We start from the raw sequence: 27,011 nt of genomic DNA, 5'->3' as shown, positions 1-27,011 counted from the left end.
TCAAAGCAGGATCTTGCCACACGCAGGGCATCGTCGCCATTCATGCCCATTGGCTGGGCAGAGCTCTAGGGCCGCACATGGTCACCAACTCCTGGGACGAGCCCCCACGGTCATGCCCCTGCTCCGGGCACTGAACCCCCGCAGCGCCTACCGGAGAACGCCAGCACCCGGCTCCGCCCCTCTCCCCCCGGCCTCTCGTGCATGGGGGGGCCTGGCCGACCTCTCCCTCCCTGGCCCTGCCAGTGCTGGTGTGCGGCATTCAGGCAGTTCTGGGAGGCCGAGCGAGGGGCAGGGAGGAGACAGGCTCGGGGCAGGATGTGGGATGGGGGAGGGATGGGAAGAGCAAGGTGGGGGGTGCACCTGGTTAAAGGGAGGGAAAGGAGGTGGGATGGGGGAGGGACGGGAAGAGCAAGGTGGGGGGTGCACCTGGTTAAAGGGAGGGAAAGGAGGTGGGGTGGGGCAGAGCTGGGCCGGGAACAGAGGGGGTGGGGCCGAACTCTTAGGGGAAGAGGTGGAGTTAGGGCTGGTATGAGGACGGAATAGGGACACAGCAAGGGGTTGAGCACCCCTGACAGCGAGGGGCAGATGGCGCTGAGGTGACCTTTCACTGGCGCTCTCGGGGCAGGGCACAGAGCTGGAACGGTTTGTGTTCATTGGACACAAAACTGGACACTGGAGTAATATCGAGGTCGTTGGGGTCCACGACGGGCTTCAGCGTGAAGTGCTGCAAGATGGCGGTCAGCACCAAAAAGAGCTCCATCCGAGCCAGCCCCTCTCCCAGGCAAACCCGCTTCCCTGCACGGAAAAAGGAACTTTGAGCTGACCCTGGACACCTCCCTGCACAACACATTTTACACACTGCTTGTTCGGAAGCAAAACCTCCGGGTTAAACGGACGCGCCCAGTAACCGAGGACAAGTGGGGCACCGGAAAACACTGCGCACAAACCAGTCTGAGCGCGACCAGGCAGAGCTGGGAGACAGGCCAGGATCTGAAACAAAAGCAGCTTCTTTTACCTGCAGAGAAGGGCATGAAGTAGTCACTCTTCTTAAAGGCACCATTGGCGTCCAGGAAGTGTCCCGGGTTGAATTGCTCTGGGTTTGGAAATTCCCTGCTGTCATGTAGAACTGATCTCAGTACAGGGTATATTGTGGTGCCCTGGATTAGCAAATGCAGAGAAAACACGGTGAAAGGGTACCCACCGCCAGAGAGATCCCCAGCCTTTGCTGAACTGGACTGGAGGATGCATCTGGGTCTCGTTTCCTTGAACTTGGTGCTTTCATTCCGTGGGGGAAAAGGGGAAACCAACGTGATCGCTCTCAGGCAGATTGGGAACTGACCTTGGGAATGAGAAACTGCCTGAGATGAACATCTCTAGTCACAGCTCGGGAGGCACCTAAAGGGATCAGGGTAATGAATCTATGGATTTCATGTATTACGGCATCTGTGTAGGGCATCTGGCTTCGATCCGCCATGCTGGGGCTTCGGTTTTGCCCAATCACCCGGTCAATCTCTTCCTGAACTTTCTCTGTAACCAGGTGAGAGAGGTTTAATGATAATAGGGAGGAGCAGGGTTCCCACAGATTTGCCCACCATGCGTCACCTCGTCTACAATTTGGGACTATAACAAACCTGGCCAGTTTGGTGTTACGGAAGTTATTCCCGCGATGGGCCACTCAGACTCGTGAGAGGGGCTGCTTGATTGAAATCCAGCGATGTGCAGCCTATGCCCTGCCGCCCACTGGGACGCCACTTGCGGCCAACACAGCACCCCTATCCCCTTTCCTCACGCCTCTCCTGCAGTGGGGAACCGGAGCCCCACGCTTCCTACTCCTCGCCTTCCCTCCCAGATATGGATCGGCCACAAACAGCTGATTCGTGGTGTCCCAGCTCTGGGACGAAGGGTGGGGTAGCCGGGACAGAGAACAAATCAGGCGATTCAGGGCTTTTCTGAAAGCTCTGGGAGAGAGGGGGAGGAGTAGCTGAAAGGGTAACAAGAAGACATTCTACAAGAGAAATTCAATCGCTATGGTCCATTCGGACTTTGGACTCTCTGCTCAGACCATGAATCCAGGGACAAGTAATGCCGGTTGCAATGGGGTGTTTTTGCAGGCCAGGCATGATGGGATGACCCAGGGGGACACGATCTGTCTGCCTTTATTAGTCTATGCATTCCTCACATCTACCGATTGGACATTTGGCGAGTTTGGGGTCTGTCCCTGCTCCTTCTCTATCCCGCCCGTCCCTTCGCGCTTCTCAGTTTCCTGGTCTGGTCAGTACCAAGCATTGTGTGTGTGTGTGTGTGTGTGTGTGTGTGTGTGTGCGTGCGCGCGCGCGAGAGTGTGCATGTGTGACAGACAGACAGACACACACCTTGTATTTCAGGGTATTTCAGAAGAATCAGGAGTCCATAGTTTAGAGTAGTGCTGGTTGTCCCTGTTCCAGCCATAAATAACTCTACCGCACACTGACACAAAGTTCCCATCTTGAAGTGTGACTGGCTATTCATTCGCTCCTGAAAAATAGATTTGGAGAAGATCTTTTTTTGATGGTAAAACTCGAGGAGATATTCACACAGGCCCCAAATCTGTCATCTGCTACCCCAGAGGTAACCCAGTCTAACCATCATAAATATCCGACATAAATAGCCAAGAGGCCGGAGAAGAGAGCAGCATTACTGCAGTGCCGTGGGCTGTTTCTATGCAATAAGATGATTTTTTTATAATATGTCGGAGGAGAGCAGAGTTTGACCCGCATGTTCCTTAGGCACACACCGTGTCTCCCCTCACTCAAAGCCATGCCTGATGATGTTGTTTAACAAATTCATCCCCATGAGATGTAAAACCCTCTGCACAGGAAAGGGAACCGGCTGCTGTTGCCACACACCTCGTCCATTTTGATGAGGAAAGCATCGATAAAGTCTCGAGGGCAGTTGGGATCCAGAGACTCTCTGTGCATCTTCACTCTCTCCTGAACAAATCTTCTGAGCTTCAAGACATTTTGAAAGATCTTCTGGTGAGGCCCAGGAACGTAATCCATGAGAGTTGGGAAAAAAGTATATAGCTAAGAAGGATGAAAGAAAAGCACAGCTTGACATGTCTGGACATGTAGCTACATAGCTTAGAAATGTACGTCTGCCTGCCTGTCTGTTTCTTCAAGACGATAAGAGCAAGGGCACCAATTTTGGAAGGCAGTTACAGCTTCTCCTAACTTAAAGCAAGGTCAGGGTCTGGCTGTGCCAGGAAAATGGGAAGTGTGGAGAATGGGACTGTTTTCCAGAACATGGAAAGGGAGGGGGCAGGGAGAGGAGGGATGGGATATTTACACTCACCACTGGGGGCAGCAATTCCAGCAGAGAACTCTGCTCCCCCTGTCCTGGAAGGGGAGAGGAGAAGGCCTCCCAACAGAGCTGGGGAGGTAGCTCCCTGGCTATCCCTCCAGCACCAACCATACCCCCATCCTCCTGCCCTGAGCCCCCCAAATCTCCCAGGCTCTCCCTGACTCCTGCACCCCCCACACCACCAAGCCCCTGCCGTGAAGGATCTGGGCAACACCAGATAAGTCTTCTAGTACCAGATAATTATAGTGTCCAATCAAATGACTCAGCTCTGGCCTGGCCTCCTGGACAGCTCCCCCTGCCACTAGGCCCACTGCCCTCCCAGCCCCACTGGTTTTCCCGCAGCCGTGTGCTGGGTCCTTGCTCCATCGGGCAGCCCTGCAGCCGGTAGACTGCTTCCTTACTGGCCCACTCTCTGGTCCTGGGACAGCCGTGGTCCTCACAGGCCACAGAGATTGCCAGACCAGAGTGTCCCAGTTTGGAGAGGTGCAGCCTTTAATGAGAGAAATCTTTGTCCCCTCCCCCAGTGCCCATGAGAGCGTAAAACAAAGCTCCCAACATACCACTGCCCAGAGAGATTGAGGGAGTTTGCCGTTTTCCAATATGAGACTAATCAAAGTAACGAAGTTCTCATCTTCATAGTCAAACCGGTCCCCGAAGACGATGGCGCAGATGATGTTGGCGACGACATGAATGAGGAGGAGGCTGGTGTCGTAGGGCCGCCCTGGAGCAAACCAAAATGAAAAGGAGTCAGTTTTACAGGAGTGACTTCACACCAGAGTCACCGGCGCACTGGGCCATTGGGGGACTCTCCATACAAGGCTAGGTGGGCTCACTGCAGTATGCCCTGGGCAGGGGGGTTAAGGCTGCGTATCCCCCTCATGTCTGTGGTGCTACTCTTAGGTCTGTGTTGCAAGGACGGAAGGCCCTGGGGAAGGCCCCGTGTCCCACATAGAGTACAGAGGAAAAGACACAGGAGAATGACCATCATCTAAGGACCCCATGAGGCTGGGCAGCTTCCCTGAGACCCAGAACCTGCAGGGCTGACAGAGACCCGGATCCACTTGGGGGCCCTGCAATCTTGCCACGTGCCTGCCCCACATCCCAGCCAGGAGCAGCAGCCCCCAAACCCTCTGCACCCCACCGTGCCAGGCAGTGGACAGCCTGGACCCTCTGCTGGGCAGCTGGGAACCCGGGGGTGTTGCAGAGGGACGACCTTTCAACACATAGCTGAACCGGGCTGCAACATGGCCTGACTGGGCTGCATGAGGCCGCAGGCCGGGGGCTGAGCGCTGCTGCCATGGGAGGCAGGTACGAGACATTCTCTGGCAGCTGTTCCCAAGGGAAAGGCACCGAGCAGGAAAACAATGAGAACTAGCAAACTACAGGCACAGGTGGTTGTCTGCCCTGCCCACTGGAACTCACCCGCCCTAACACGGCTCATTGTGTGAGCACCTGCAGGCTCCAGCCCAACGTCTCCCATTCGCTCGTTGGCCTCACGGAGGAGGGGAGAAAACGTGAGAAACACACAGCCAGAAACGGCCATCTCTGGGGTGTTTCACACAGCCTGTCCCTCTGCAGCAGAACGGGCTGTTACAGGAGCAGCCAATGGACACTGGAGCCAAACAATCCGCATCGTGTAAAACAGAAAGACAAGAAAAACATAGAGAGCAACAAAGAGTCGAGTAGCACTTTAAAGACGAACACGTCATATGGATGAAGTGCCACTCGACTCTTTGTTGTTTTCTATGTTTTTCCTGTTGCAGACTGACTCGGCTACCCCTCTGAAGAAAGACGAGAGTCTTTGACTGCTCCGTTTTCAGTGTATGTAACAAAATCCCCACCTTGTGTGTTTCTGAGTCTTTCCACCAGAAAATGGGTTTCCTCCTGGATCCGCTCCTCAACGCTTTTCTTCCCCATCCCATAGTTTCTCAGGGTTGTGAGGGCAAATCGCCGGAGCTCCTTCCACTGCTCCCCGTTGGTCAAAGTGATACCTGGAGACGGGGAGAGAACAGGCCTGAAAGGAGGGAGGCCCGACGCTGTCTGTCTGTCTGGCCAACACCCAAACATGGCTGAGCCAAAGGTTCCACTTCAACCTCACTGTATCTGTGCTCTCCTAAAGAGACAACCTTACAGTGACCTTCAAGTACGGTCTGCAGCAGTGCTATCCGCATCCAGCCTGGGCCATGGCATAGACAAGGGAGTGGAGTTTGTATCTTGGATTAGACCAACTTTATGTTGGTGGGAGGGGGAGGATTTCAAGTTGCACCTGCTATTGCTCAGGAAGGAGAGTGCCCACAGTGGGCCCGACTGCACAACAGGGTTACGCTGAGCCATGGCTCTGTAAGGCCGCATGCAGCTCTTTAGCAGACACCTGGCCCACCTCTGCAGGCAGCGCCACTGCCAGCAGCAGCAAAGGAACAAGGGTAGCAACCCCGCCGCTCCCTCCCCATCCCATCCTGCAGGGGTTCCCCTCCCCGCGCCCCGGTTACAAGCCTTGGTCCAGAAAACGCTCTGGAGAGGAAAGGAGTGCCACGTGGCCCTGCAGGGGCATTCCACTGCTGCCCTGGGAAGACCGGACCCTTTGGGGGAGGTGAAAGCCGGCACTGAACTTCGGTACCCTGACATCCGGGCACCACAGGCCCGTCCAGCTCACCGACTCTGGTTTTTCCCTGACCTTGCAGCGCTAACGAACGCCGCTACAAACTCAGCTGATTTCGCGCGCCGTGAGACTCGGTTTTCAGCCGGCAGTGGCTCAGCACACACGCTTTCTGATTGCTGCGCGGTCAAGTTCTGGGCACACGCGGGAATGTCACATTCTGGGGCCCCAGTGGTGGAAGAGGGAAGGCGACCCATTTGGGGAAGCGGGTTTTATCCCCAAAAGCTCATGATTCTCTCTCGTTATTTGTGTTCGTCTACACAGAAAAGCAATTTAGAAATAACCAGCGTCTACACAGCCAAACCGCTATTTCGAAATTAAATTGAAATAGTGGAGGGCTTATTTCGAAATTCACACAAATGAAATATTTAGCTTCTGTAAATTTGCACACCAACCGTAAAAGTGGTTTGGCCAGAGAGAATAAGAAATCTATGAGAAACAACACGGGCAAGCAGGACATCAGCATATTTAAGTAAAGATGCCCACAACAACGAGGAAACTAGTAACCTCACCATTGCAATAACAGCTACTTGCTCTGCTACTCACTGGTGCCTGATGCCTTAAAAGGCCTCAAGAATTATGGAATTGCATGGGTTATCAATTAAACATCTGTGAACCATGCTTGGTCCTATAAGAGAAACAGCGACTCTAGTCAATGTAACCTCCTTCAAGTCACATACATAGAACAAATACACACTAATAGCAATGGGGAATACACGGCCTTGGGCCTCCCCTCATTCACACATAATTATTTCATTTATTGTAACAACATGAACACTACGAGGACAAAGAATCCACAGTCCTCTGAGTTAAAGTTTGTATGGAATATTGTGGGAAAGAAGCTAAACACTATCAAGCCACTGAAGTTGGACCTACTGACTCCCACTGGGGCTTACCACTTAAAGCCCAGACAAAGGTAACCCCTGAGGCATGGCTGTCATTTGTTAAACAATGGCCATTGCTAACTTGCCCTCATTTGGGTATTATTAACCAGGTCCTTAAGGACAAAATAAAGCCTCCCAATTGTGCAGCATGCCCTGAACAGACCCCTGTCCCAGAACCAGGACAACTGTCACTGGTCCTTACCTTGGTGATGTTCCACACTGGTATAGACCAGCTCTGTGCTAGACTGGCTAATGGAATTGGCAAGCGCCTGATTAGGCAACAATGGGGCTTAGCAGATACCATCGCAGATTGGTTTGGGCCTGGAAACTCTGTCAGCAACACATGTCATAGCCCAGAAATTGTATAGAATCCAGGCTGGTAGATACAGTAATATCCAGTGCCCGTGAAGGCCTAAACACCAGCCAAACCAACCGATTGATCCTGGATAGTTTGAAGGATCTGTCCAGCTCTGTGTCCACTTCACTAGACCTAACAAGATATTTAGACCAGAGACTAATTGGATTGTTAATTAATGGAACTAAATTAAAGGTATTAGAAGAGCAATGTTGGAGGATAGCTTTGAGCACCCAGCCCTTATGGTGGTAAGTCCCATCTCCCCTGTGCCTATCCATGGGAGTGAGGAAGTAGAGAATCCATGAGGACCCAAAGGCCTACCTGGACAGGCCATAGTATGACCGTTTGTTTTTGGCCCCTCTGGGGATTCCTCACTCACAGTGATCAGAATGGTAACCACCCTGCCTGTACCAAAGCAGGGGCATATAGATAGATCGAGGGTATCGCTTATTCTGAAGGTGTGGGAGCCTCTCTGTACCCAGGGATTGTTGCACCCACTTTGATAAGGAAATTTTATGTACCTGCCCATTTAACATCATGACAAATCTGACTAGGTTTGATGTGATTGTCTCAGAGAAACAAAAACATCGAGCTGGTCCAAATGAACGGTACCTACTGGTGTTTGACTACCCAGACAGATCACTCCATCCTGCCCTCTACATATCCGTCTGTGTGCATAACAGCCCCTCGCCGGATGATCCTGACCGTTAATGGAATGTGGCTCTATTGCACTTCAGCAATAATGGGTAACCCAACATGAGATCCTGAGTGGCACAGTGGAAGTAAAGTACCTAGAGGAGGGTTTACTGGCCCTGCAGGCAAAGATCGAGGAGTTGGTGGCCAATGCCCAAAGATATGTCGGGGCTGGCCGTCTGAGGTATGCACAGATGGGGAAACACCGTGGACAAACACCTACCTCTGAGGAACTCGACCAGGCAGTAGAGGTCAAACCTATAATCATGGGTAGCGCCAGTAAGGCGATGAGATATCTTGGGGATGGATTTGAATAGTGTTTTCCAAATTATGTGGGTAGTTTTGATTTTAACATTTATAATAGTGCTGGTGCTGTACTCGTACTTCCAGAGGAAATTGAAAAACCCTGAAATTGTTGTATTTAATCTGGTTAAGGAGAACCCCAAAGTCAAGAGAAAGGAACTATAGGAGTATATTGAGGCCTGTCTGAACCAGTTTTTCCCTTGCTGCAGCTAGTAATAAAACTGCCTCTGGCTACTTGTTGCTTACAAGCTCAGAGTGAGGACAATGTTTTCTTCCACACCTCATTCCACAAGGAATAGCGACAATTTCGAAATTGCTAGTTTGAAATAAGCGCTGTGTAGATGCTTATTTTGAAATAGGGGGCCCCCAGCCCTTCCCAGGGTGCCCTGGTGGCCACTCTTGGGCACAACCAAGAAAACTCCTTTCTCTCCCCCCATCCCAGAGCCCTTAAAGAGGAGGAGTCTCACCTCAGTTTCTTCCCCCTCCCCTACTTTTGTTTAATAAAGTGGGTTTGTTGTAATGAACACCTGTGTCTTTCATTGTACAGCAGGAAGGGGTGTTAGGGAGGGGTAAGTGGAAGGACGTGAGGGAGGAATGAGGCACAAGCCCCCAGTGGGGCACACCAGGGAGACTGCTACTGCCTGCAGAACAGCTGCCAGGCTCACAGCAACTCGCCCAGGAGAAGCCCCAGAGTGCCCAGGGGCGGCTCTGGCTCCATGCTGCAGAGTGCTGTGGTGTCCTGAGTGAGGGCAACCAGAGCACGCAGAGAAAAAAATACTTTGCTGTCCCTCAGCGAGGTAGGCAAGCAAGCAGGGACACCTTTGAACCAGCAGTCCGGCGGGGGGGGAGGGAGAGAGTGTTTCCCTCTAAGAACAAGTCTCAGATAGCCTCAGGCAGCAGCCACACAAGGTAACTCCTGACCTGATGCCCCACCAGAACTGGTTCCGACCAGCCTTAAGTGCAATTCAGCATCCTATTAGTGTGGACACGCTATTTCAAAATAGCAAAAGGATTTTTCGAAATGCATTTTTTCTCTAGACGTGTTATTTCGAAATAAGCTATTTCAAAATAACTTTTTTGAAATGAGATATTTTGAAATAACGCTGTAGTGTAGACATACCCAAAAGGGACACAGCACCACTTGTCGCTTTTAAAGTTTCAGACTCAGAGGGCGACACTCTGAATACTGAATGAATGAAACTGCAGCTCTACCACTTTTCTCTTCCTAGTTGTGTACCTGTTCCCTTGCCAGTTTTGTCGAATAGTGGAATGCTTCCTCGGGCACCGAACGCCTCCGCCAGGTCGACCAGAGCCTCCTTCACAGCCTCGTATCCATGCAGCACCACAACCCGCTCGGAGCCCAAGTAGATGGTGAAAATCGGGCCGTACGTTCTACTGAGCTGTAAAAGTTTCACACGCGAGGCCAGTAAGCTTTAGCTTTGATCCATTTCATTACAAATTTGTGCGGAGATCACATTACAGACTGCTGGGGCAGCGCTTTCCTGCCACGGAGCTAACACTTTGGAAGTGTTACTAGTGAGAACCGTCCCGATTTGGTCATTTCAGCCCCGCTCCTCCAAGGGACAGTAGTGAGAAGCCAGACTCCACTGATTCATTGAGATTTAGGCACCCACACACCTGGGAGCTCTGGGCCTCCCGGACATTTCAATGCATCATGCTGTTAAACTCCTGCTTTTTAAACCCTTTACCCATCGATGTGTCTGTCTGTGTGTTCCTAGCACACTTTTGTGCTGTACAATTCCCTGGTTATAAGAGCAGCCTGCATTAATATGGAGCCACTCCGTGGTGATATTGACCCTTCTAACTGCACAGAAAGGGGCCTGCGTCTCTTCAGTCACGCCGGCCGATTTTGACGTGAGAAGAGTTTCCCTTCACTTTACTCCTCTCGGCCCTCTGGATCCAAACACGGAGAAAAGTGAGATTCTGTTTCCCCATTTACATCCCCTGCAGAATTCCTGTCCACTTTCCAGCTGATCACACCTGTGCAAATCAATAGACAAGCTTCAATCTGGTTTCAAGATTAAACTAGATGGGTTTGTGAAGGGGATGGTTTGATGAGATAACATGATCTTGGTAACTAATTGACCATTCATTATCAGTGGGAAATAGGTCAATGGAGGGATGCTAGGAGTTACTATAGAGAACTTTCTGGGTGTCTGGCTGATGAGTCTTGCCCACATGCTCAGGGTTTAGCTGATCGCCATATTTGGGGTCGGGAAGGAATTTTCCTCCAGGGTAGATTGGCAGAGGCCCTGGAGGTTTTTTGCCTTCCTCTGTAGCATGGAGTACAGATCACAGCTGGAGGATTCTCTGCATCTTGGGGTCTTCAAAGTATTTGAAGGCTTCAATATCTGAGATCTAGGTGAGAGGATTATTCTAAGAGGGGTGGGCGAGATTCTGTGGCCTGCGCTGTGCAGGGGGTCAGACTGGGTGATCGTAGTGGTCCCTTCTGACCTTGAGGTCTATGAGTCTGTGTGCGTCTCAGGGCATGGTGAGCAGAGAATGGAGGGGAAGAGCGGTTACGGGGCTGCAGAATTTGTCCTGGGCACCCCGCATTATTTGTGTGGATTCACAGTGTAGAGGGACTGTTAGCTCCTTAGTAAAACTCAGTGGGAGTTTTTGGTTGTCCAGCTCCCAGTATCAAAAGGGGAAGGGTCCATGAGAAATCAGGGCCCTGAGATTGACAGACCCCAGGGACACTGGAAAGAGGCCAACACTCTAGCACAGCCTGATTGACAGGTTGGAGAGGCCAATGAGGAAATTAGGAGACCAGGTCCCGTCCTCCATGTGAGCTGGGATTTTCTGGGTCTCTCTGAGAAAAGGAGCGAGCTAAGAAGAGCAGCAAGAAGAGCAAGCTGCGCTGAAGGGCAGACCTGCAGTGTCAGAGCCAGGCGCACACAGCCCACGGAGTGCAAACCCTGTGCTGAGCAGCAGACTTGCAGTGACCCGAGAGCCAAAGGGGACAGAGAAGCCACACAAGGAGCTGGAGGCTGGTAAAGCAGCACAGTCTGCAGCTGGGTGCGGTGAGACTGCTGTTTGTGCTGTCCCCGTGCTGCAGAGCGGGGCTGTGTGTTCTCTTTTAACCTTTCTCGTTATTCCTTATTCTTTTCTTTTTACTCAGTTGCTGTTTAATAAATTGTATTTGCTTTGAACTGTATGAGGTGATCACTGGGCCAAGAAAGCCTGCAGTGTGCAGAGAGCACCCCGGAGTGGGGACACCCTAGCCCCTGCCCCAAGTGACTACAAGGTTGGGGATTAAGTCCCAGAAAAACTGGGCCCAGCCTTGTTGGGATTTCGAGGACACTGCTACTCAGGAGAGTGGCAGGGGAGCCCTCAAGGTAAAGGAGGCCATTGGGTAAAGGAAGTGGGAGCGGGGACTCAGACCCTTTCGCTGGTCCATTTCACCGGGGTAGTGTAGAAGCCAGGAAAGTTCCCCACAATAGCGGGACCATTCCCCCGCTTACAAAAGGAAGGGGAGAATCAAACCTGTCTGTGCAATCCCAGGTTGTTTGCAGAGCTGGCTAAAATACCAGAAGACGCAGCGTGTAGCATCATTTCTCCCACGCTGAGCTGCAATTTCTGCCTTCCCATCCTTTTGTGATGCAGGCAAATGTCATTAGAGCAGTTTTATGGACGGGAAATGGAGGCAGAGAGAGGTGACGTGACATGCCCAAGGGTACAGCTGGAGTCTGTATCAGAGGTGGGAACAGACCTGAAAGTTTTTCTGTCCCATTTCCTTACATAACCCACTAGGATACTGTCCCCAGGCTGGGATAGCTTGTAGCTATGGCAGTGCCGCTGTGGGGGCTCTGGGTTATGTGAGGATAAGACACCCCCAACACAAGCAGTGTCTCATCCCATATCATTTCCATCTAGCATCCAAGACTGATTGTTTGGTGGAACAGTGAGTCAGAAATTTGAGCCGATATGGCACTGCCAGCAGGCCAGGCTGAGCTAAATGCCTGCTAAGAACACAGCAACGGGCACCCAGAAGACTCCCTTACCTGTTCTAATTCCTGGGGCATGTTCTTTGCATTCAGCTGCAGCATGTTCCCAATGAGGGGAAAAGCAACAGGCCCTGGGGGCAGCTTCCCACTTCCAGGCGTCTTTCTCCTTGCGGAGAGGAAGAGAAGGCAAGAGACACAAATGACCAGGAACACCGTGGTTGCTCCCAGCGGTTCCATTGTCGCGAGTAGCAACAGCTCTGGATTCCGGGCAGATTAAGCGAAGGAAAAACATATTCCCAGTTTTTTATACTGCGCTCACCAAGAGCGGGGCCAGGCAATTAGCCAATAGGAGCTCTCCATTTCTCTGCATTAGCAAGATAAACTCTGGGCTAACAAAAGTGACTGGAGCTGTGACAGCCCTTTGAGTTTTATTCCTGTCTTATCTCTCTTTGCCCTTTGGCACTGGGTGATGGAGCATGACAATTAATCATTCACTGAACCTCTGCAAAGCTGCCCAAACGATCTCGTTCTTCTCTTCTCTTCCTACCCAACTGGTCAAACATTCTGCACTTCCGGTGATGTTCCCTTTTAGTGTCTCCTGTTCATGTTGCTCTCCAGGGTTTCGCCGATGGACAGCTGTTGAGCAGCAAAGCCTAGATCATCTTCACTCTCCAGCCACTGCCCGGGGCTTAGCATTCCCCCTGTTTCTTCCCTTGTTTCCTTATTATTGACGGGGCTGAAACAGCCTTTCACATTGGTTTTCGTTACCTCTGCAAAATCCTGCTCTGCTTCGCTGTTGGCAGCTCTCGCTTCATTCCGACACGGTTTCTCTCTGTGGAGACTTTCTGCCCTCTCTCAATCACCTCTCTGAGATCTTTGCTCTCCCTCGCTTCGTCTGGAGCCCTTCCCAATTGATTTCCTTTCCCCTCCCTCACTCAAGGTGCTGGGTTCAGTGAATTCCTGCAGCTTTGACCTAAACCTCCACCACCAGTTTTCCCACGAGGTCCACAGCACCCTCCAATACCAAAGCTAAAAGAGCATCACATCCTGTGGGTTCTGAGCATCTTTGAGGATGGAATCATCACCTCCCAGCACAGTCCCGTCCCAGACTTTGTATCACAAAACGACACCCACCCCTCTGTATATGTTAGAAACGTGCAATGGTCCGTCTTTCTGTCCGTCCATCGGTGAGTCCGATTGGTCAAGAACTCCTCCTAAACAGTAAGAGCTTGGACCACCAAATTCGGTGGGCAGCTTCTTCTTCTCCTCACTTAAAGCAAGGCCAGGGCTGGGTTGTGCCAGGAAAAGAGGATCTGCCTGGAATGGGATTGTTCTCCATAATATGGAAAGGGAAGGAGGGGGCTGATTGCAGGGACAGCTGCACTGCAGAGTGACCACAGGGGGGTGCTGAAGTACCAAGAGAGTGGCCAGCTGATGCCAGGGCTCACCATCTTGCTGGCCACCAGACCAAGTAAGTGGCCTCCCTCAGCCCCAAACACTTCCCCCACCTTTGGCCACAGCACCAGAGTGGGGGGAGGAGGAGGTAAGCCCCACAGGACTGGGAGGGAAGGGGAACAGTCCCACCATATCTGGGGACAAGCTGGATCACAGCCCCACGCCTCAGGGATAAGCTGGTGGGCGGGAGATGCGGTCCTTGCTGTCTCAGGACGCCTTGGGTAGAAGTCGGCTGCTACCCCCCATCCACTGCCATAACCTCCACCCCGCTCTCTGAGCTCCCCCTCCTCTCAACCCCCTGCCCGGATTCCTGCACCCCGACCCTGTGCTCTGAGCCCCTTCTCACTGCCAACCCTCACTCTCCCACCTCATCTTTCTGGAGCGGGGAGAAGACAGGCTCGGGGCAGGAGGTGGGATGGGGGAGGGACGGGAAGAGCAAGGTGGGGGGTGCACCTGGTTAAAAGGAGGGAAAGGACGTGGGGTGGGGCAGAGCTGGTCCGGGAACAGAGGGGGTGGGGCCGAGCTCTTAGGCGAAGAGGTGGAGTCAGGGCTGGTGTGAGGATGGAATAGGGACACAGCAGGGGGTTGAGCACCCCTGAGAGCGAGGGGTAGTTGGCGCTGAGGTGACCTTTCACTGGCGTTCTCGGGGTAGGGCACAGAGCTGGAACGGTTTGTGTACATGTGTCATCAAACTGGACACTGGAGTAATATCGACGTCGGTGGGGTCCATGACGGGCTTCAGGGTGAAGTGCTGCAAGATGGTGGTCAGCACCAAAAAGAGCTCCATCCGAGCCAGCCCCTCTCCCAGGCAAATCCGCTTCCCTGCACGGAAAAAGGAACTTTGAGCTGACCCTGGACACCTCCCTGCACAGCACATTTTACACACTGCTTGTTCGGAAGCAAAACCTCCGGGTTAAACGGACGCGACCAGTAACCGAGGGCAAGTGGTCGGAGGAGGTCGGCCGTCTCCTCAGAGCTCAGGGAGGTCCGGATGCGAACAGGGACTTCAGAAGCCACGCTGAAGTAGAAACTCTGAAGGGCTGAGTTCCCTACATTGCCATTGGAAAGGCTTTTTGGGTGAAGGGGGGAGATGTGGGGGTGGCAGAGGAACAGCTCATCCCCTCTCCAGAGGCGCTGGACACGCTTCTGAGGAAGTGACTTGGTGGTGCCGAGGCCGAAGGGGGAAGTAAGAGGAGCAGAAGTAGCAGGCGAGAGGAGGAAGCCTCGACTGCACCATTCGCAGGGAGCTCGGTTGCTTGGGTTTCTCTGGAGAAGTGAAGTTCCCCGCACGGATGACATCAGGAAGGCTGAAGTCAAGGCCTTGGACAGGTGGGAAGGGGCTCTTTGCCCTTTCTGGCTCCAGCGGAGCCCTACCGCAGCGACACTGCCAGTCCCAGCCAGCAGGCCACCCACAGCGGGGAGCAAAGAGTCATCCATGCGCAGCCCGGGCACGTGGCTGGTTCTTACCAAAGCACCACACCAGCCCCACCCGCCCACTCCCACCTCTGTGGGGCCCCGGAAAACACCGCGCACAAACCAGTCTGGGAGCAACCAGGCAGAGCTGGGAGACAAACAAAACCAACTTCTTTTACCTGCAGAGAAGGGCATGAAGAAGTCACTCTTCTTAAAGGCACCATTGGCATCCAGGAAGTGTCCCGGGTTGAATTGCTCTGGGTTTGGAAATTCCCTGCTGTCATATAGAACTGACTTCAGTACAGGGAATATCGTGGTGCCCTGAATGAGCAAATGGAGAAAAAACACAGGGAATGGGTATCCTCCGCCAGAGAGATCCCCAGCCTTTGCTGAGCTGGACTGGGGGAGATCATGCAAGATTATGGAGCAGATTTTACGGGACTAAGTTCATAAAGCATTAAAGGACACTAATGTAACTAATGCAAATCACCATGGGCTTATGAAACGTAGAATCTGTGAAACTAACTTAGGATCCTTTTTGACAAGATTGCCAAAGTGTTTGATAAGGGCAGTGACAGCATAATACCCGTAGACCTCAGTAAGCCATGACTTGGTATCACACGAGATTTTGATTTAAGAAACAGAATCTAGAATTCTGATGGCCAACATGCAATGGGTTGAAACCAGCTATCTAATGATGCTCAACATTTAATTGGTACTGTCAGTGAGCGGGTTTGTTCTCAGCGGGGTCCCACAGGGGCTGGTTTTTGGCTTTTAATGTCTTTAATTAATGACCTGAAAGGAAAAATAAATTCACCGCAGATGGAGTTTGCTAATGACACAAAGCTAGGAGTGTGGTAAATAGTGAAGGGGACAGACAATTGATTCCGAGTTTACTAGGTAACGTGGGTGCCTCCCTCTCACTCCTATGGGGATGGAGCTGGAAGGGTGTGTCTTCTTCTATTTCTGAGTTGGGGGTCACATCTCTGAGGGGTTCATTTTCTACTTCTCACTTAGGGGACAAGGTCAGCGAGGGTTTTTTTTTGGTTTCTCACTTGGGTGTTGGCCCCAACTGATTTTTTTCTGTGGGTCAGTGGCCCCTGTTCCTTGTCTTATTGCCACGGCTAGGATCTGAAACCCTGATTTGGATGAAAAATCCAACTTCAGATGGGAAATTCTATGCTTCTATGAATTGCTCTTCTGCTGCATGTAGGGCCTTGTAGGGCTTCAATACCAATGGGTACTTCACTGGCAAATCAGCAAAACCACCTCCCACCCAAATCTAGTTCGGGCATTTTTCTGGTGAGGAATTCAACGTTCCGTGGGGGAAAAGAGTAAACCACAGGCAGACTGGGAACTGACCTTGGGAATGAGAAACTGCCTGAGATGAACATCTCTAGTCACAGCACGCGGGGCACCTATAGACGCAAGTGCAAGGAATCTCTGGATTTCATGTATCACGGCATCTGTGTAGGGCATCCGGCTTCGATCCGCCATGCTGGGGCTTCGGCTTCGCCCAATCACCTGGTCAATCTCTTCATGAACTTTCTCTGTAACCAGGTGAGAGAGGTCTAACGATAATGGGGTGTAGGAGGGTTCCCACAGATTTGCCCACCACTGCATCACCCTGTCTGCTTGTTGGGATTCCAGCCAACCTGGTGAGTTGGTGTATCGGAAGCTACACCGGCACTGGGCCACCAAGACTGATGAGTGGGTGAGATGAGGGGTCCTTGCCTCAGTGGCCACGAGACCCTTTTGTAAGCAGGGGAATGGTCCCGCTATTGTGGGGAACTTTCCTGGCTTCTACACCACCCCGGTGAAATGGACCAGCGAAAGGGTCTGAGTCCCCGCTCCCACTTCCTTTACCCCATGGCCTCCCTCACTCTGAGGGCTCCCCTGCCACTCTCCTGAGTAGCAGAGTCCTCGACATGCCAACAAGGCTGGGCCCAGGTTTTCTGGGGCTTAATCCCCGACCTTGTAGTCACTTAGGGCAGGGACAGGGTGTCCCCTCTCCGGGTTGCTCTCTGCACACTGCTGGCTTTCTTGGCCCAGTGAGCATTTTGTACCATTCAAAGCAAATACAATTTATTAAACAGCAACTGAGTAAAAAGAAAAGAATAAGGAAAAATGCGAGAGGTTAAATGAGAACACACAGCCTCACTCTGTAGCACGGGGACAGCACAAACAGCCGTCTGCAGAGTGTAAGGACAGTTCACAGTCTGTTCCTTATAGGTCCCATGGCTCTCTCTCAGGCCCTGGCTGTGCTGCAGGGGGGCTGCAGGGTGGACACGCTTGCTCTGGCAGTGACCACACGGCCTCAGGCTCTGGGTGGCAGGACCCCTCTCCTAGTCTGGCCTGCAGGGCCTCTTGGCTGGTGGTGTCTCCCTGCCCAGAGCCTCTCCCCTCACTTTGCTGGTCTTAGCTGCTCACCACACCAAGCTGCAGACTGTGCTGCTTTACCAGCCCCCAGCTCCTTGTGTGGCTTCTCTGTCCCCTTTGGCGCTCTGGTCACTGCAGGTCTGCTGCTCAGCACAGGGTCTGCGCTCCGTGGGCTGTGTGCGCCTGGCTCTGTCACTGCAGGTCTGCCCCTCAGCACAGGGTCTGCGCTCCGTGGGCTGTGTGCGCCTGGCTCTGTCACTGCAGGTCTGCCCCTCAGCACAGGGTCTGTGCTCCGTGGGCTGTGTGCGCCTGGCTCTGTCACTGCAGGTCTGCCCCTCAGCACAGGGTCTGCGCTCCGTGGGCTGTGTGCGCCTGGCTCTGTCACTGCAGGATTGCCCTCAGCACATATCGCCCGACCAATCAGCCAGTATCGGTGGCCAGAAATCCTTGCCAGCTTCACTCATCAGGTTCACTGCAGTTCACTGCTGCTTGATGAGAACCTGCTCCCAGAATCCTCTCTTATTCGGCCTTGTTTAAATCACATCATTCATTTGGCACGGTCATACCAATTTGGCACCAACATCACTCAAGTCCTAGCTCTGTGTGTGTGTGTCTGTGTGTGCGCACACATGTGTGTGTGTCTGTGACAGACAGACAGAAAGACAGGCAGGTAGACAGACAGTTACCTTGTATTTCGGGGTATTTCAGAAAGATCAGGAGTCCATATTTTAGAGTAGTGCTGGTTGTCCCTGTTCCACCGATAAATAACTCTCTGGCACATTCTGCCAAAGATATCTCATTGAAGTGTGACTGGCCATTTATTTGCACCTGAAATGTAGATTTGGAGAAGATCTTTTTTTTGATGGAAAAACTCTATGAGATATTCATACAGGCCGAAAAACTGTCATCTGCGACCCCAGAAATAACCCAATCTCGTCATTATAAATATCCAACATAAATAGCCAAAAGGATCTGAGCTCACAGCAGCATTGATGCAGTGCCGTGGGCCGTTTCTGTGCAATAGAGTGATTTTTTTTTTGTAATTTGAAGGAGAAGAGCAGAGTTGACCTGCATGTCTCTTGGGCACACACCGTGTCTCCTGTCGGGCCTCCCCCAAAGCCCAGGCTGATGTTATTGCTTAAGAAATTCATCCCCACGAGATGTAAAACCCTCTGCACGGGAAAGGGAACCGGCTCCTGCCCTCACACACCTCGTCCATTTTGATGAGGAAAGCATCTATAAAGTCTCGAGGGCAGTTGGGATCCAGAGACTCTCTGTGCATTTTCACTCTTTCCTGAACAAATCTTCTGAACTTCCAGACATTTTTAAAGAACTTGTGGTGAGGCCCAGGGATGTAATCCATGAGAGTTGGGAAAAAAGTATACAGCTAAGAAGGATGAAAGAAAAGCACAGCTTGACATACCTGGACATGTAACTACATAGTTTAGAAATATGCATTTGTCTGTTCAAGAACGCCTCCTAAACGGTAAGAGCTAATGGCACCAATTTTGGAAGGCAGTTTCCCCTTCTCCTAACTTAAAGCAAGGTCAGGGTGTGGCTGTACCAGGAAAATGGGAAGAGTGGGGAATGGGACTGTTTTCCACAATATGAGAAGGGAGAGGGCAGAGAGAGGAGGGATGCAATACTCACACTCACCACTTGGGGCAGCAAGCCCTGGGGAGAGCCAAAATGCACCGTGACCACCGGTATGAGCCCCACCGAGTGAGTGGCCAGCTGGGACTGGGGCTTGCCAGCTTACCTGTCACCAGACTGGGTAAGTGGGGCCCCTCTGCCAGGGAGACAGCCCCCACTTACCCCCAGCCCTGGGAAAGGGAGCCCCCTGGCTGCCGCTCCTGCACCCACCACACCCCCAGCCTCCTGCCCTCAGCCCCCCCAAATACCCAAGGCTCTCCGACTCCTGCACCCCCCTTACTCCCAGCCTCCTGCTGTCAGCCCCCCCAAATACCCAAGGCTCTCCCTGACTCCTGCACCCCCCACACCACCAAGCCCCTGCCCTTAAGGAGCTGGCAATGCCAGATAAGTCTTCTAGTACCAGATAACGATAGTGTTCACTCAAATGACTCAAGTCTGGCCTTCTGGCAGCTCAGCCTGTCGCTAGCACCACTGCCCTCCCACAGCCAGGAGCTGGGTTCCGAGCCCCACCAGGTAGCCCCACAGCCTGCTGCTCCGCCGGCCCACAGGACTCTCACCCACCAGCCCTCCAGAAGGACTCTGGTCCTGGAAGAGCCGTGGTCCTGATGATGCCACAGATGGTGCCGGAGCAGAGTGTCCCAGTTTGGAGAGGCTTAGCCTTTACTGAGAGAAACCTCTGTCCCCTCCCCCAGTGCCCAGGAGAGCGTAAATGAAACCCCCGAACATACCCTTGCCCAGGGCGACTGCTGGAGTTTCCCGTTTTCCACAATGAGACCAACTAAAGTAGAAAATTTCTGATCTGCATAGTCAAACCGGTCCCCAAAGACGATGGAGCAGATGACGTTGGCGACGGAGTGGGTGAGGAATTGGGAGGGGTCAAAGGGCCGCCCTGGAGCAAAACAACGCTACAGAGAGTCAGTTTTAACTCGCTGGCTTCACCCTCCCCACCCGTCACTGAGTCATTGGGGCTCCGTCCCCACAGGGCCAGGCGGGCTCGCGGCAATATGCCCTGGGGCGGTGGGGTTACGGCTACCCATCCCCACACTCTGCTCTCACATGCTGCATGAAACAAGCACTTCCCACCTTTTCCTTGGCAATCCGGCTGCAGTGTGTTTGCTGTGCAGCTCCCAGCCCGGCCCCCTCTGGTCTGACCAGGGGCCATCCGACCCTGTGTGACTGACACCCGCCTGTCTGATCTGGGGCCCATTTCACAGAGCCCAGCCCTTTTGTAACAGGATCCCATTCAGGAAGCCCTACCTGTGCCAGTACGTGTGTTGCTGTAGTGTTGTCACTAGGGCCCTCACAAATTCATGGCCCTCACTGCTCGATTTCACCTTGGAGGGGGGAGGGGGGTTGGCTACTCTTAGGTCTGTGCTACCTGGGATTCTGGGGACAGGCGCCCGAGCAGCTGCCTCCCGGAGCCGACCATGGACCTGAACTGCTGCTGTGTGGAGCCGAGTGGCTGCCTGCGTTGGCCCCTAGCCCGCCTCATAGAGCAGTCGGCTGGACCTGCACCCAGTCCCCATGCGGCTGGACCCTCTGCTGGGCAGCCGGGAACCCAGGAGTGTAGCGGGGGGACGACCTTTCAACACTCAGCTGAACCGGGCTGCAACATGGCCTGACTGGGCTGCATGAGGCCGCAGGCCGGGGGCTGAGCGCCGCTGCCATGGGAGGCAGGTACCAGACCTTCTCTGGCAACTGTTCCCAAGGGAAAGACACCGAGCAGGAAAACAATGAGAACTAGCAAACTACAGGCACAGGTGGTTGTCTGCCTGGCCCACTGGAACTCACCCGCCCTAACACGGCTCATTGTGTGAGCACCTGCAGCCTCCAGCCCGTCTCCCATTTGCTCGTTGGCCTCACGGGGAAGGGGAGAAAATGTGAGCAACACACAGCCAGAAACAGCCATCTCTCGGGTGTTTCACACAGCCTGTCCCTCTGCAGCAGAACGGGCTGTTACAGGAGCAGCCAATGGACACTGGAGCCAAACAATCCGCATTGTGTAAAACAGAAAGACAAGAAAAACACAGAGACCAACAAAGAGTCGAGTAGCACTTTAAAGACGAACAAGACATGTGGATGACGTGCAACTCGACTCTGTTGTTTTCTGTTTTTCCTGTTGCAGACTGACTCGGCTACCCCTCTGAAGAAAGACGAGAGTCTTCGACTGCTCCGTTTTCAGTGTATGTAACAAAATCCCCACCTTGTGTGTTTCTGAGTCTTTCCACCAGAAAACGGGTTTCCTCCTGGATCCGCTCCTCAACGCTTTTCTTCCCCATCCCAAAGGTTCTCAGGGTTGTGAGGGCAAATCGCCGGAGCTGTTTCCACCGCTCCCCATTGGTCAAAGCGATACCTGGAAACAGGGAGAGAACAGGCTTGAAAGGAGGGAGGCCCGACGCTGTCTGCCTAACACCCAAACATGGCTGAGCCAAAGGTTCAACTTAACAGCTACTATGTCTGTGGTCTCCCAGGGAGATGGCATTCCAGAGACATTGCAATACTGTTTGCAGTAGCGCTGTGCTGTGCTGGACCCTGAACCTGACATAGACAAGAGAGGGGAGTTTGGATCTTGGATTAGACCAACTTTATGTTGGTAGAAGGGACCCGATTTCAAGAGCTCTGTGTCGTTTCTCTTCTCAGTCGTGCTCCCCTCTCGATGCAGAAATTGCACGAAAGGTACCTGTTCCCTTGCCAGTTTTCTCGAATAGGGGCATGCTTCCTCTTCCGCTGAACTCCTCCCCGAGGTCGATCAGAGCCTCCTTCACAGCCTCGTATCCATGCAGCACCACAACCCGCTCGGAGCCCAAGTAGATGGTGAAAATCGGGCCGTACGTTCTACTGAGCTGTAAAAGTTTCACACGCGAGGCCTGTAAGCTTTAGCTTTGATCCATTTCATTACAAATTTGTGTGGAGATCACATTACAGACTGCTGGGCAGCGCTTTCCTGCGACGGAGCTAACACTTTGGAAGTGTAACTAGTGAGAACCGTCCCGATTTGGCCATTTCAGCCCCGCTCCTCCTAGGAACAGTAGTGAGAAGCCAGACTCCACTGATTCATTGAGATTTAGGCACCCACACACCTTGGAGCTCTGGGCCTCCTGGACATTTCAATGCATCAGGCTGTTAAACTCCTGCGTTTTAAACCCTTTCCCCATCGATGTGTCTGTCTGTGAGTTCCTAGCACACTTCTATGCTGTACAATTCCCTGGTTATAAGAACATGGCACTGCCAGCAGGCCAGGCTGAGCTAAATGCCTGCTAAGAACACAGCAACGGGCACCCAGAAAACTCCCTTACCTGCTCTATTTGCTGGGGCATGTTCTTTGGATTCAGCTGCAGCATGTTCCCAATGAGGGGAAAAGCAACAGGCCCGGGCGGCAGATTCCCCCCTCCAGGCGACTTTCTCTGCATGGAGAGGAAGAGAAGGCAAGAGACACAAATGACCAGGAACACCGTGGTTGCTCCCAGCGGTTCCATTGCTGCGTGTAGCAGTGACTCTTGATTCTAGTAAGATCAAGAGAAGAAAACACAAATTTCCACTTTTTATACTGTGCATGCCGGGGCGGGGGGGGGTGTCAAGCAATTAGCCAATAGGAGCTTTCAGTTTTTCTGCCTTAATGAGATAAACTGGGGTAACAAATGTAATGGAAATGTAACACTCCTTTGAGTTTTATTGATGTTTCATTTCTATTTGCCCTTTTGTACCTGTTGATGGGATATGTCCATTAATCATAAACTGAATCCCTGTAAAAATGCCCTTTCTCCCCTCATTTCTGTGGTTAAACATTCCTCTTAGACCTTTGTCTCAGCTGGAACATTACAGATGTACAATGATGTTTCTTTTTCACGTGGCTTTTTAGGATTTTGCTAATGGACAGATGCTCAGCCGGTTCTTAAGAAAAGCACCAAGCTGAATGTTTGATACAAATTCAAATCGAATCCTGAACTTTTCTGGAGATTTCTCAACGTCTGGTTAACCTTTAAAACATGTTGTGGTCTCCCTTTCCTTGATGCTGACCATGTACAACTCTGGGTTTCAAACTGAGACTCTGAGATGCAAGAGTTGAGGTGTACCGGTAGTTCGGAATAGGAATCCTAGTCCGAACTACCTAGTTTGAGTCCCATGTAGCCGCGCTACACGGGGTTCAAACCAGCGGGGTTTTAAAAATGGCGGCTCCCCGCTTATGCAAATGAAGCCCGGGAAATTCAAATCCCGGGCTTCATTTGCAAGTGCGGTATGCCTACATTACCCTCCTAGTTCGAACTAGGATGGTAGTGTAGACATACCCTGAGAGCTGAAATCACTGGTTTGGCTGAGAGCCAGATCAAGTGCAGCCAGTGAAGTGGCGACAACCAGCAGAGTGGCCGGTGGGAATCACTGGCTGGTGGTGTAACATGGCCGGTAGGAGCGGTGACCAGCCGCGTGGTGCGGAGCAGCAGCAGGCGAGGAGAGGTGACCAGCGGCATGGTGCGGCGCGGCAGCAGGCGAGGAGCGGCAACCAGCGGCTTGGTGCAGAGCAGCGGCAGGCGAGGAGCGGCAACCAGCGGCTTGGTGCGGAGCGGTGGCAGGTGTGGAGTGGCGACCAGCGGCGTGGTGCGGCGTGGCAGCAGGCGTGGAGCGGCGACCAGCGGCGTGGTGCGGCGCGGCAGCAGGCGAGGAGCGGCGACCAGCGGTGTGGTGCGGCACGGCAGCAGGCATAGAACGGCGACCAGTGGCGTGGTGCGGCGTGGCGGCAGGCGAGGAGCGGTGAACAGTGGCATGGCGTGGCGCGGTGCGGCAGTAGGCGTGGAGCGGCGACCAGCAGCGTGGTGCGGCGTGGCAGCAGGTGAGGAGCGGTGACCAGTGGCATGGCGTGGCGCGGTGCGGTGCGGCAGCAGGCGAGGAGCGGCGACCAGCGGTGTGGTGCGGCGGCAGGCGAGGAACGGCGACCAGCGGCGTGGCGGCAGGCGAGGAGCGGTGAACAGTGGCATGGCGTGGCGCGGTGCGGCAGTAGGCGTGGAGCGGCGACCAGCAGCGTGGTGCGGCGTGGCAGCAGGTGAGGAGCGGTGACCAGTGGCATGGCGTGGCGCGGTGCGGTGCGGCAGTAGGCGAGGAGCGGCGACCAGCGGCTTGGTGCGGCGCAGCAGCAGGCGAGGAGCGGTGACCAGCAGCGTGGTGCGGCGCGGCAGCAGGCGAGGAGCGGCGACCAGCGGCGTGGTGCGGAGCAGCGGCAGGCGAGGAGCGGCGACCAGTGGCTTGGTGCGGCGCAGCAGCAGGCGAGAAGCGGTGACCAGCAGCGTGGTGCGGTGCGGCAGCAGGCGAGGAGCGGTGACCAGCAGCGTGGTGCGGTGCGGCAGCAGGCGAGGAGCGGTGACCAGCAGCGTGGTGCGGTGCGGCCGCAGGCGAGGAGCGGCGACCAGCGGCGTGGTGCGGAGCGGCAGCAGGTGACGAGCGGTGTCCAGCGGCGTGGTGCGGAGCGGCAGCAGGTGAGGAGAGGTGACCAGCGGCGTGGTGCAGAGCGGCAGCAGGCGAGGAGCGGTGACCAGTGGTGTGGTGCGGAGCGGCAGCAGGTGAGGAGCGGTGACCAGCGGCGTGGTGCGGAGCGGCAGTAGACGAGGAGCGGTGACCAGCGGCGTGGTGTGGCGCGGCAGCAGGTGAGGAGCGGTAACCAGTGGCGTGGTGCGGCAGTAGGCGAGAAGCGGTGACCAGCGGCAGCAGGTGAGGAGCGGTGACCAGAAGCGTGGCAGCAGGCAAGAAGCGGCGACCAGTGGCGTGGCGCGGAGCGGCAGTAGGCGAGGAGCGGTGACCAGAAGCGCGGCAGCAGGTGAGGAGCGGTGACCAGCGGCGTGGTGCGGAGCGGCAGCAGGCGAGGAGCAGCGACCAGCAGCGTGGTGTGGAGCGGCAGCAGGCGTGGAGCAGCGACCAGCAGCGTGGTGCGGAGTGGCAGCACGTGAGGAGCGGTGACCAGCGGCGTGGTGTGGAGTGGCAGCAGGTGAGGAGCGGTGACCAGCGGCGTGGTGCGGAGCGGCAGCAGGTGAGGAGCGGTGACCAGCGGCGTGGTGTGGCACGGCAGCAGGTGAGGAGCGGTGACCAGCGGCGTGGCAGTAGGCGAGGAGGGGTGACCAGCGGCGTGGTGCGGCGTGGCAGCAGGTGAGGAGCGGTGACCAGCAGCATGGTGCGGCATGGCAGTAGGCGAGGAGGGGTGACCAGCGGCGTGGTGCGGCGCGGCCGCAGGCGAGGAGCGGCAACCAGTGGCGTGGAGCGGCATTAGGCGAGGAGCGGCGACCAGTGGCGTGGAGCAGAGCGGCGGCAGGTGACCAGTGGAGCGTCTGGTGACATGGGATGAGATAGCTGGTGGAGCATGGCAGAGTGTCATAAGGTGCCCCCTCTTTATATCCCCACCCCCATTTCTACCCAGGTTGGGAGGTGAAACCCTGTGGGTGAACTTTGGGACTCTGGGTGGCACAGACCAGGGACAGAGACTTTTGGGGTGTCGGACTCTTTGGACTTCAGGTGATTCTTGTCTGGGGGTAGGGGGCTTAGCTCATGTTTGGGTTATGAACTCTGTTTGTGGTGTTTTCCCCAAGTAATGCTGTATGACTTCTCTCTGTTTCATTAACTGTTTCTTTCCTACACTCAGACTCAGTGCTTGAGTGGGGAAGCATTGGCTCTCAGAGGCACCCAGGGGTGTGTGAATTTCCCAGATTACTGGGTGGGGGCTTGAGCCAGTTCTGTGTAAGATGGACCCCAAGATATTGAACCCAGCTCTGGTTACTGCCAGGCCTACCCAGCAGAAGGGTTACATATATAATGGGAAGAGATCTTCCGCAAAAAGTTCTTGTGCAAGACTGAGTCTACACTGCCATGGGCTCTCTTGCACAAGGAAGCATCTGTGTCCTTCCACACATGCCTTTTTGCGTAAGAGTTCTTGCGCAAAGAGGCTTATTCCTTGTAGAAAGAGGAATAACTCTTGTGCAGAAAGATCCGCTCTCTTCTGAGGATCTCCTGTGCTATTTCTTGTGCAAAAACACGCTTGTAGTGTGGACACTCCGTGAGTTTTTGCGCAAAAATGGCTGCTTTTGTGCAAATACGCTGCAGTGTAGACATAGGCTACGTCTAGACTGGCATAATTTCCGCAAATGCTTTTAACTCAGCATGAGGAACCTGATACGAATCTGGCCCTTCATAAACCACATCACGTAGCCGTTCAGTTTCCTTTTCATTAAAATCAGCAGAGACAACTCCAGAACCCTTTAGCTGTAACCTGTGGTTATCACTGTATATAAAGAAACGCGGTAGGAGTTTATCTTTTAATCAGATTTAGAAATTGTACTCTAATGGTTTACTGGAAAACGACTGCATGGTGACGCGGTTTGTAAAAGGAAAACCACCAAGCTTGCTTCAAACGTGTTTCAGCCCATCCAGACCCGTTTGTCTTGTTGCGAGTTTAAAGAGGCGCATTAATAAAACGCTAAAATAAAGTTGAATTGTGGTTAAGTGTTTTATTTTACACCGTTAACGACGCAATTTTCCGATTTTTAGTAGAGGGCTGGTTAAAAGAGCAGCCGCTACTTACAGCCTTGGCCAGCTCTAGCCCCGATTTTAAATGTTCTAAATATTCTTTACTGATAACATGACCCACAATGGATGTTGGAGCGTTTAGCTTCACCAAGGCTTTGGGCATGTCTAAATATCGAAAGAGGGCTGTAGTTTAGACACAACCTTACCTACAAGCCTGCCACTCTCTAGGAGCGGAAGAATGAGAGCCTGTAACTCCCCTAATTTGAGTATGTGAGACACAAAGCTTCTGTCAGTGATCCAAGAGGCAACATCTTTATACTGTTCGAGTTTATGTAACAATATTTCAGCTTTTTTTGTGTGGCGAGGATTAACGCCCTGCAACGCATCCCGAACCACAATGTCCGTTGGGCTCC

At 53.5% G+C, this 27,011-nt stretch overlaps 2 protein-coding genes across 2 annotated transcripts; both read right to left on the bottom strand.

The window, feature by feature from the left end:
- Nucleotides 1-381: 381 nt before the first annotated feature.
- LOC106731503 (cytochrome P450 2H2-like) lies at nucleotides 382-12,460 on the bottom strand. The gene is made up of 9 exons (XM_014570063.3): nucleotides 12,256-12,460; nucleotides 9,468-9,630; nucleotides 5,181-5,330; nucleotides 3,900-4,060; nucleotides 2,886-3,062; nucleotides 2,373-2,514; nucleotides 1,340-1,527; nucleotides 1,016-1,157; nucleotides 382-795 (listed from the first exon to the last, which is right to left on the bottom strand). The coding sequence occupies exons 1-9, from the start codon at nucleotides 12,433-12,435 to the stop codon at nucleotides 605-607; spliced, it is 1,494 nt and encodes a 497-aa protein (XP_014425549.2). The 5' UTR covers nucleotides 12,436-12,460; the 3' UTR covers nucleotides 382-604.
- Nucleotides 12,461-12,597: 137 nt separating this feature from the next.
- On the bottom strand, nucleotides 12,598-22,630 carry LOC102461998 (cytochrome P450 2H2-like). Its single transcript, XM_075934517.1, has 9 exons — nucleotides 22,395-22,630; nucleotides 21,779-21,941; nucleotides 21,302-21,451; nucleotides 19,827-19,987; nucleotides 18,656-18,832; nucleotides 18,132-18,273; nucleotides 16,429-16,616; nucleotides 15,246-15,387; nucleotides 12,598-14,475 (listed from the first exon to the last, which is right to left on the bottom strand). Exons 1-9 carry the CDS (start codon nucleotides 22,572-22,574, stop codon nucleotides 14,285-14,287), a joined length of 1,494 nt encoding a protein of 497 aa, XP_075790632.1. The 5' UTR covers nucleotides 22,575-22,630; the 3' UTR covers nucleotides 12,598-14,284.
- Between the last annotated feature and the right edge of the window lie 4,381 nt (nucleotides 22,631-27,011).

Source organism: Pelodiscus sinensis, chromosome 8, assembly GCF_049634645.1.
Source record: "Pelodiscus sinensis isolate JC-2024 chromosome 8, ASM4963464v1, whole genome shotgun sequence".
Lineage (NCBI taxonomy): Eukaryota > Metazoa > Chordata > Testudines > Trionychidae > Pelodiscus > Pelodiscus sinensis.
Note: the sequence above shows the minus strand (reverse complement) of the source record. Positions and strands in the feature narration are given on the sequence as shown.